Source organism: Ipomoea triloba, chromosome 15, assembly GCF_003576645.1.
Source record: "Ipomoea triloba cultivar NCNSP0323 chromosome 15, ASM357664v1".
NCBI lineage: Eukaryota > Viridiplantae > Streptophyta > Magnoliopsida > Solanales > Convolvulaceae > Ipomoea > Ipomoea triloba.
In genome coordinates this window covers 14,397,296-14,407,869 of record NC_044930.1, presented here as the reverse complement: position 1 = coordinate 14,407,869, position 10,574 = coordinate 14,397,296, and the positions used below count along the sequence as shown (strand labels likewise).

At 34.4% G+C, this 10,574-nt stretch overlaps 1 protein-coding gene across 9 annotated transcripts; it reads left to right on the top strand.

Moving 5' to 3' along the window:
* Window positions 1–1,478: 1,478 nt before the first annotated feature.
* LOC116006533 (phytochrome A) lies at window positions 1,479–8,696 on the top strand. Of its 9 annotated transcripts, XM_031246952.1 has the most exons (7): window positions 1,479–1,745; window positions 1,883–2,057; window positions 2,211–2,495; window positions 3,286–5,362; window positions 5,548–6,364; window positions 6,752–7,042; window positions 8,044–8,254. In XM_031246952.1, exons 4-7 carry the CDS (start codon window positions 3,298–3,300, stop codon window positions 8,252–8,254), a joined length of 3,384 nt encoding a protein of 1,127 aa, XP_031102812.1. In that variant the 5' UTR covers window positions 1,479–1,745; window positions 1,883–2,057; window positions 2,211–2,495; window positions 3,286–3,297. The 9 variants fall into 9 exon arrangements, with proteins under 9 accessions (XP_031102812.1, XP_031102814.1, XP_031102813.1 ...); XM_031246954.1 differs by lacking the exon at window positions 1,883–2,057 and having other exon boundaries at window positions 2,416–2,495; XM_031246953.1 differs by lacking the exon at window positions 1,883–2,057.
* The last annotated feature ends 1,878 nt before the right edge of the window (window positions 8,697–10,574 follow it).

Sequence of the window (10,574 nt, the reverse complement as noted above, 5' to 3'; positions counted from 1 at the left end):
TAAAAAAAAAATGAAATGCTCATACAAAATTGTTTCTGGTTTGATGATACTTATTTTCAAAAAATACTTTAATGGCTCAATTGATTATTTTTCTTGTACTTAATAAAGTCAACTATTAACTATATATTATGAGTTTTTTGCATTTTTAGTCCCACGACTATAGTGGCACTTGTAGGATTGGTCCACGACTTTCAAACTTTGCAATTTTGGTCCATGACTATTGTTTTTGTTGCAAAAATGGTCATTCCGGCGCCAGAAAACAAAAATCGGTGAATTTTCCAGCAATTTTTCGCCGGAAAAAAAAATCAACATATTTTTCGTCAATTTCTTGCCCGAAAAAAAATCTCCTTTCAAGTAGGATTAAAATTGGCATTTCTAAACAATTAATTTAAGTTAAAACAAATTCATTTCTATAAACATATGTAGTCAATTTAATTATTTTTTTATTTTAGTAAACTAATTAAAGTTAAAACTAATTCATTTTTAAAAGCATACATTGTCAAGTTAATCTTAGTAAAATTAAATACAAATTCAAAATTATTTTTACTTTTTCATTTAAATTTAAATTATATTTAATTTTTAGTCAATTAAGTACAAATTCAAAATTATTAATACAAATTTAAGATCAACAAAAAATAATATTATTAAGATTAAATTTAAACTAAAAAGTAAAAATAATATTTGAATAATTTTGCCCAGTAGTAACATCTACTAATACAAAGAGAAATTTTTTAGAAATGTCAATTTTGAATAAAAATTAAACTAAATTAATTTTTTAGAAATGTCAATTTTAATCCTACTTGAAAGGGAAATTTTTTTTCCGACGAGAAATTGATGGAAAATATGTCGATTTTTTTTTCCGGCGAAAAATTGTCGAAAAATTCGCCGATTTTCGTTTTCTGGCGCCGGAAGGACCATTTTTGCAACAAAAACAATAGTCATGGACCAAAATTGCAAAGTTTAAAAGTCGTGGACCAATCCTACAAGTGTCACTATAGTCGTGGGACTAAAAATGCAAAAAACTCTACATATTATATTATAGTATCATTATACATGTAATACTTTTTCTCTTATAAGTAACAACAATTGTATTCCTGATTAGTATTATATTTGAGTATATAAGTATGACATTTGCACATATAAATATGACATTTACATGTTGTTTCGACCCGACCTGATCCGTCTCACGAATAAGGATCCGTGAGACGGTCTCACACAAGTGTGATCCTTATATTATATTATAGTGTCATTATACATGTAAAATTAGAAAACCTAGTTTACTTTGGTGATGATGTATAAATTCATATCACCAATTAAAGGTAACAATGTGTAATTACATCATAGGCTCAAAGTGAAGTGAAGTTTTAGTAAAGGGTGAAGGGTTGAGGGAAAAATTAGGTTGTAGCCGTAACAAGGGTTTTTACCAAAGCGGAGGGGTGAATGAATGATTGAATGGATAATTGGTTGAATAAATGGCAGAAAGTGAAGTGGCAAAAGAGCAGTGAAAGCAGCGATGATGCATGGGGAAATTGTGCTGATTGGGTGCCGAGTTGCCGCTTAATCTGGGAATCTGACCCACTCCCGTCTCTTGCCCATCCATCTCCTTCATCTTCTTCTCTTCTCCTCAGTCAATCTTTCTCAAAACCCTGTCAGAATCATCCCCCTCTCTCTAGGAAGATAACGAAGATGAGGTTTTCACGTGACATCCATAACCTTTTGGCTTTGCTGTTCATTTCTTATTCGAGGTATGGCCTCCCCTAACCACTACTTCAACCCCCCCCCCCAAACCCCCCACCCCTCCTTTCCTCCCCAAATCCACTCTCTTAATTTAATATTGAAAGAAATAAAAGTGGGTCTTTGTATTTCTTGGTCTTTTCTGCAGCAGAGCCTCGTTTATTGATCTCCCAATAAATATATTTAGTAAGAATTTAATAGTTTAGTATGGTACAAATGGAGGCCAAATGAAAATTGAGGCTTGTGCTGATTTTTGGGAGGACCAATCTGTAAGAATTAACTATGTTAGGGAAGTACAGAGCTGCGCAATTCACAATATTCTAGTAAACTCTTTCTTTCGCTTTCCATTTGTAGAATACATTATTATATACTATATTATCTTGTTGTATGTAGCCATATGCGCTTTGGGATGCGTTTGGTTTGATGGGAATAATAAACAAATAAATAAAATAAAATAAAATGCATTTTCTTAAAAGGGTGAGCACTCTGTGCTTGAGCTGTGGTGTGTGGTCCCTGATTTGCTCTTGGAAGGATCAGAGGGAGGCGGTGATCGATACCTTGGGTGGAAGAATGGGAGCTGGGCTTTTCCATTAAGGAGGTGTTTGGGTTTCTGTAATTCCCTTCTTGGGGTTTGAGTTTCCTTGCATTTATTGCCTCCTCAAACTCCTGCCTCTTTTGTAGTTTGAAGATTTCATCTCAAAGTTGTTCAACTCTTTTACTGCTCTCTTGACTCTCTGCAGTCTCAGAAAAAAAAAAAAAAGGTCAGTCATTTTTTCTCACTTCATTTTCAAGAAACTAATTGGTTGTGAAGTTATATTTGTACTCAAAACTGTAGTTTTGTTCTCTTCTCTAAATCTCTTACCTGGTCCCTTTTCAAGTTCTTATCTTGTTTCTGAATTTATAGAATTATAGTAATAGATTAGTCATTTATGGAAGAAATCAGAAGGCTCAGAGTTGAGTTTATGGTATGAAATTCATGAATTTGAACCACAACTTTAAGGGCAGAAGAATATACTCTTTCTTTATCTTGCAAGACATAACCTTCTTGTACCTGCATAGTGTCATAGAGTGAATTCTTAGTTTTCTGAGTTGCAGAGAATCTTTTTGTTTTCATTTTTAGCTTGCTTGTGTATGTGTGTGTACAAACTGACAACTTTTGGTCTGCAAAGTTGAAACATTTTGTGTACTAAAGCTTCTGTTTTTTATGTGCTTTTGGTCTGTTTTTTAGGTGGAGTGTTTATGTGCTGTATACTGAAATTTCTCAGTCTTTTCAAGGTTGATTCTCCGCCCTATTATGTAATTGAGATTATCTCCTTTTGAGTAGCAGAAGGATAGTTAGCTAATTATGATTTTATAACTCGAGTGCTTTATGGCAATGATCTTGCCTTATTTTAAATGTTGGACAGTCATAGAATAAGAAATTAGAAAATCTATCATGTAGCTAAAGAAAAGGTCACAAATCCAATGGCTGTCGTATATTTCTTTCCTTGTTGCACATGTATGGCATAAATGATCTGTTTCTAATATTTCAACATTCGTCGTGTTTTTCAGATTTGAATTGAAATGTCAACTTCCAGACCTAGTCAGTCTTCTAGTAATTCAGCGAGATCAAAACATAGTGCTAGGATCATAGCACAAACCTCTATAGATGCAAAGCTCCACGCGGAGTTTGAGGAATCGGGGGATTCCTTTGATTACTCTAGCTCAGTCCGAGTCACGAGTGTGGATGCTGGAGTGCAGAAACCTAGGTCTGACAAAGTAACCACTGCTTATCTCCATCAGATCCAAAAAGCCAAATACATCCAGCCATTTGGCTGTTTGTTAGCGCTGGATGAGAAAACTTTTAAAGTCATAGCATTCAGTGAAAATGCTCCCGAGATGCTTACCATGGTCAGCCATGCTGTTCCAAGTGTTGGAGACCATCCAGTTCTTGGTATTGGGACTGATATTAGAACCATTTTTACCAGTCCCAGTGCAGCAGCATTACAGAAGGCCTTGGGATTTGGAGAGGTTTCTCTGTTAAATCCTATCCTTGTTCACTGCAAAACCTCTGGGAAGCCATTTTATGCCATTATCCATAGGGTAACAGGTAGCTTGATTGTTGACTTTGAGCCAGTCAAACCATATGAAGTACCCATGACTGCTGCTGGTGCATTGCAATCGTATAAACTTGCAGCAAAAGCTATTGCTCGATTGCAGTCCTTGCCAAGTGGCAGCATGGAGAGGCTCTGTGATACTATGGTCCAAGAGGTGTTCGAACTCACAGGTTATGATAGGGTGATGATTTATAAATTTCATGATGATGATCACGGAGAGGTTGTTTCTGAGATCACTAAGCCTGGCCTTGAACCTTACTTGGGCTTGCATTATCCAGCAACCGATATTCCTCAAGCTGCACGCTTTTTGTTCATGAAGAATAAAGTACGGATGATTTGTGATTGCCGAGCAAAACATGTCAGGGTGGTCCAAGATGAGAAACTTTCGATTGATTTAACATTGTGTGGTTCCACACTTAGGGCTCCTCACAGCTGTCATTTACAGTACATGGAGAATATGAATTCAATAGCGTCACTGGTAATGGCAGTCGTAGTTAATGATGGAGATGACGAAGGGGAGGCCTCAGAATCTGGACGGATACAGAAGAGGAAAAGGCTTTGGGGCCTAGTTGTATGCCATAACACAACTCCAAGGTTTGTTCCTTTTCCTCTTCGGTATGCATGTGAGTTCCTTGCACAGGTGTTCGCCATTCATGTCAACAAGGAACTAGAATTAGAAAACCAGATTGTTGAGAAAAACATTCTACGCACTCAAACTCTCTTGTGTGATATGTTAATGCGGGATGCGCCACTGGGTATTGTGTCACAGAGCCCCAATATAATGGATCTTGTCAAATGTGATGGCGCTGCTTTGCTGTATAAGAGTAAGGTACACAGATTGGGAATTACCCCAACCGACTTTCAGTTGCATGATATAGTCTCTTGGCTCTCCGAGTACCATATGGATTCCACAGGTCTGAGCACAGATAGCTTGTACGATGCTGGCTTCCAAGGGGCTCTTGCCCTTGGTGATGCAATATGCGGGATGGCTTCTGTCAGAATATCTGACAAGGATTGGCTTTTCTGGTTCAGATCGCACACTGCTGCTGAAGTTCGTTGGGGTGGTGCGAAGCACGAACCTGATGAGAAGGATGATGGTAGGAAAATGCATCCAAGATCATCGTTTAAAGCGTTTCTTGAAGTTGTCAAGACAAGAAGTTTACCTTGGAAGGACTACGAGATGGATGCGATTCATTCGTTGCAGCTAATACTGAGAAATGCTTTCGGCAAGGAGGCTGATACTATGGATACAAAAGCAAATGCAAATGCTATCCATACAAAGCTTAATGACCTAAGAATTGACGGTATGCAAGAACTAGAAGCCGTAACAAGTGAAATGGTCCGCCTGATTGAAACGGCCACAGTGCCAATCTTGGCAGTTGATGTGGATGGGCTGGTGAATGGGTGGAACACAAAAATTGCTGAGTTGACTGGTCTAACTGTCGACGAAGCAATTGGGAAGCACTTTCTTACACTCGTGGAAGACTCCTCAGTTCATAATGTGAGAAAGATGTTGAGTTTGGCGTTGCAGGGTATGTATTTAAGTATTATCCCTCTGATGCATTTAATGTATGTTAATTGATCAAGGAGTTATTATATATAGAATATATATAAATAATGTAAACTCCATCTATTATCTCCAAATCACTACTTAATCGGCAACATTTGTGTTTTCCCCAGTATATTCTCTTAACTTTTCCAATGCCATCTTTTCCAGGGAAAGAAGAAAAAAATGTACAGTTTGAGATAAAAACACATGGGCAAAGATCAGAATCTGGTCCAATCAGCTTAATTGTGAATGCTTGTGCAAGCAGGGATGTTCAAGAAAGTGTGGTCGGTGTCTGTTTTATTGCACAGGATATAACTGGACAGAAGACTATTATGGACAAGTTCACACGAATTGAAGGAGATTACAGGGCTATTATACAAAATCCTAACCCTTTGATTCCCCCAATATTTGGAACCGATGAATTTGGGTGGTGTTCTGAGTGGAATTCAGCAATGACAAATTTATCTGGATGGTGCCGTGATGAAGTTATGGACAAGATGCTTCTGGGGGAGGTTTTCGGGACACAGAAAGCCTGCTGTCGTCTCAAGAATCAAGAGGCTTTTGTAAATCTGGGCGTTGTACTGAACAACGCTATAACTGGTCAAGTGTCTGAAAAGACCAGGTTTGGTTTCTTTGCACGAAATGGGAAATATGTGGAGTGCCTACTTTCTGTGAGCAAAAGATTGGACCAAGAGGGAGCCGTCACGGGGCTATTTTGTTTCCTGCAGTTAGCAAGCCAGGAACTGCAACAAGCCCTTCATTTTCAAAAATTGTCCGAGCAAACTGCAATGAAGAGGTTGAAAGTGTTGGCGTACATAAGAAGGCAGGTCAAAAACCCTCTTTCGGGAATCATGTTCTCTCGAAAGATGCTAGAGGGGACGGAGTTGGGTAAAGATCAGAAAAGCATATTGCATACTAGTGCCCAGTGTCAGCAGCAACTCAGTAAAGTTCTTGATGACACAGATCTTGACTGCATCATCGAGGGGTACGACGAAATAATCGATTTACAATTTTATTTTTTTTTAGTTTAACTGTAACATGAAAAAATTTCACCTTTTACTCTTTTCAAATTTCTTCTATTCAGTCTCTCTTAATCAATTTATTTTTTGGATGATGAGGGAAACCCCACAACCCTTTCGAGTGTAAAGCCTTGTGACCCTATCTGACAAAGAACCACAAGGAAGTAAACCAACCTAAGTTACCAATAGCTGACCGGCTCAAACCAAGGGGGCAAGGATTCGAACTCGTGACATTTGTGGTTACAAGCGGGGATCTCTTGCCATCTTGGATGGGGTTATCCCCTCTTAATCAATTTATTTCATTCTACTATTGGTAGTTAATGCTTTAGTTTATCTGTTATTCTTAAATGCAGGTATCTGGATCTGGAAATGGTTGAATTTAAGCTAGATGAAGTGTTACAAGCTTCAATTAGTCAAGTAATGACAAAGAGCAATGGAAAGAGTTTAAGGATAATTAATGACATAGCTGACAATATTCTTTGTGAAACTTTATATGGAGATAGTCTGAGGCTTCAACAAATCCTCTCTGAATTTTTGTCAGTTGCCGTGAATTTTACCCCGAGCGGAGGCCAGCTTGCTCTTTCATCCAAGTTGACTAAAGATAATTTAGGAGAATCTATTCAGCTTGCCCATTTGGAATTCAGGTACCACTGTGACTATTTGGTAATATTTACATAATTATATTATTGAAATTATAGACTAATGAGCCATGCACTTTATAAAAAATGAATTATATATCTTATGTAGCTCTTTTCAGCTTATTTAAGCTATATAATAATCCATCTGTGCTTTAGAGTTGATAAGCTTTGCTAAACAAGACTTAATTGAACGATATGTCTCGTCTTAACTAAAAGTTTATCTGATAGTAAGACTATTCTTTTATATTTTATATATATATATATGCTCAGTGGATCTCTACTTAGTGACAACTCAAGTAAAGGGGCACATGAAGTTCTCTTTTACTGGTTCTGCTCATTGTTGTAAGGCGGACTTTCAAGGCGGGGACGCGGGGTTAATTTTATTATTATTAAAAATTTGAAAGTTTAGTAATAATAAGATCCTAGCCTTTGATTTTTTCAAGATGGAAGGTGTGGATGTGTCCACACTTTTTACAGGGAAGATATTCTCACCTCAACCCTCCCATATATATATATATATATATATGTATATATATATATATATATATATCAATTCATAATTTAGCATTTTAGCATATAAACATATTCTCAGATCTCAACAGAAGTACTAAATTATGCAATAATTTAGCATTTCCAGCATAAGCCTTTATATTTATCCTTCCTTTAAGGATCCATTGATGGATCATAATTGGGATTATTTTCATTCTCAGCCATAACCTGTCATAAAACAAAGTAAACAACCACTAAGGCGAGGTTTTGGGGGAGGGGGGCGGGGGAGTTGTCTTAGGCTCTCAGCTATGTATTAGTAGGGTTTTTCTTTTTTAAAGTGAGGCGAGCTTGTTCGCCGACCGATCTTCATTGACTAGACGCCTAGATGATGCGTGATGCCTTAGCAACAATGGGTCTGCTCACAAGTGCATGTTGGATTAGTTACCAAATATGACCCATGGGCATTTGGAAGAAGTAGCTGTTCATACTCATAACCATTTGCGATATTATGGTTGCAGGCTAACGCATACAGGCGGTGGGGTGCCAGAAGAGCTGCTGACCCAAATGTTTGGTAGCGAAGCAGACGCATCAGAGGATGGGATCAGCCTGCTTATAAGCAGAAAGCTGGTGAAGCTCATGAACGGGGACGTTCAGTACCTCAGGGAGGCGGGTCGATCCACGTTCATCATATCTGTCGAACTTGCAGTTGCTTCTAAACCTTCTTCGTGAGCAGCAGCAGATAGAGCAGCAGGCATACAGGATTCGAAATTGAATACCCTTCTGCTTCTTCTCTCTGCTAGCTTGTTTGTTTATTTGTCTACTTTTTAAAACCTTTGTTTTGTCGCTTGAAACATTTTAATGAACGTCAGTTGTCTTGGTTTCTCTGTTTGCTTGAATGTGTTCATGCTCAGGTTTCATGTTACCACTTCCGACAGGTATATTTGGTTAAACAAATTGACTGTGTTCGTCGAGTTAGCCATCAAATAAGGTGGGGATGTTACATGTTCGTGTACAAGTGTGTGTGTGTTTTTTAGTTATACCAGTAGTATCATATTTGGTTGTTTTTTGCGTGTTTATTGTGAGTTTATGGTGGTTAAGGTGTCATTGAGTTGAAACTTCAAAGTGTGTTGAGAGTTACTATATTCATGAATAAATTTATTTACATGTACTAGAACAAGCTTAATTTGCTGACTGAGTGCTTTAGAAACATTAGTAAGTGAAAATTCTCTCATTATTTTTTCAATTTAGCATTTTCTATCATTTAAAAAGTTTAATTTGCACAAATTAACGTAGCTGAATACTTATGAGTCATCAAAATTGCCATGGTTGAGGTTTATCCATCTTGTCATAATATATTCTAGTTGATTTTTTTATTTTTTTTTTGTTTTTTTTGCTTAACTTAAGAAGTGAGTTTTGTGCTTGGAAGATAAGGTTTTTCCTAAATTAATGAGCTAAGCACATATTGTGAGCATAAATCTATATCTATATCTATATATATATTAAAACAGAAGTAATAGCTTTTCCGCTCATTTTAGTCTAAAAAATTTGAAATCAGTTAACATAATATTATAATATAATAATTCCTTATCAGAAATTCTAACATTCCTTATCATTCTTTATTTATAGCTGAAATTGACAAAATACTCCAAAAAATGATAGCATTCAAATTGAAATATAATCTATATCTATATATATATATTAAAACAGAAGTACTAGCTTTCCCGCTCATTTTAGTTCAAAAATTTTGAAATCGGTCAACATAATATTATATAATAATTACTTATCAGAAATTCTAGCCTTCCTTATCATTCTTTATTTATGGCTAAAATTGACAAAATATTCAAAATATGATTCCGTTCCTTATTCTACACGGAAATTAATTTGAAATATTTTAGTCAATTCCATTCCTGTATGGATTCCTTATTTATGTACATATGTTAACAAAATAGTCACACGGAAATAATAATTATTAAACAAAATTATAGTTATTGTACCATGCAATTCAATTATTGTTCAAAATATTTTAATCTTGCGGATGTATATTATAGTATTCAAAAAAATTACTATATTATGTAATTGTACGTAATTAGATTCCTTTCATGATAATATTCAAAAAAATAAAAATTCCAACAATCAAATTACTATATGATGTATATTATAGTATTAAAAAAATATTACTATATTATGTTATTGTATGTAATTAAATTCCTCTCATGATAATATTAAAAAAAATGAAAATTTCAACAATCAAATTACTATATGATGTATATTATAGTATTTAAAAAAATATTACTATATTATGTTAATGTACGTAACTAAATTCCTCTCATTATAATATTCAAAAAAAAATTCAAACAATCAAATTACTATATGATATATATTATAGTATTAAAAAAATATTACTATATTATGTTAATGTATGTAATTAAATTCCTCTCATGATAATATTCAAAAAAAATAAGAATCCAACAATCAAATCACTATATGGTGTATATTATAGTGTTAAAAAAATTACTATATTATGTTAATGTACGTAATTAAATTCCTCTCATGATAATATTCAAGCAAAATAAAAATTACAACAATCAAATTACAATATGATGTATATTATAGTATTAAAAAAATATTACTATATTATGTTAATGTACGTAATTAAATTCCTCTCATGATAATATTCAAAAAAATAAAAATTCCAACAATCAAATTACTATATGATGTACATTATAGTATTCCAAAAAAATATTACTATATTATGTTAATGTACATAATTAAATTTCTCTCATGATAATATTCACACAAAAAAAAAATTTACAACAATCAAATTACTATATGATGTATATTATAGTATTCCAAAATAGATATGTCAAATTTAATTTATTCTAATAAGATAAAATTGAAATCTTCTCTTCAATTTAATATTTTTGTATTATAGATATTTTTAATTTTAATTTCTTTTATTTTTTGAATTTTAATTAAAATTATTAAAATTAAAATAATTTAATTTGATTCGAATATATATATATATATATATATATATATATATATATAT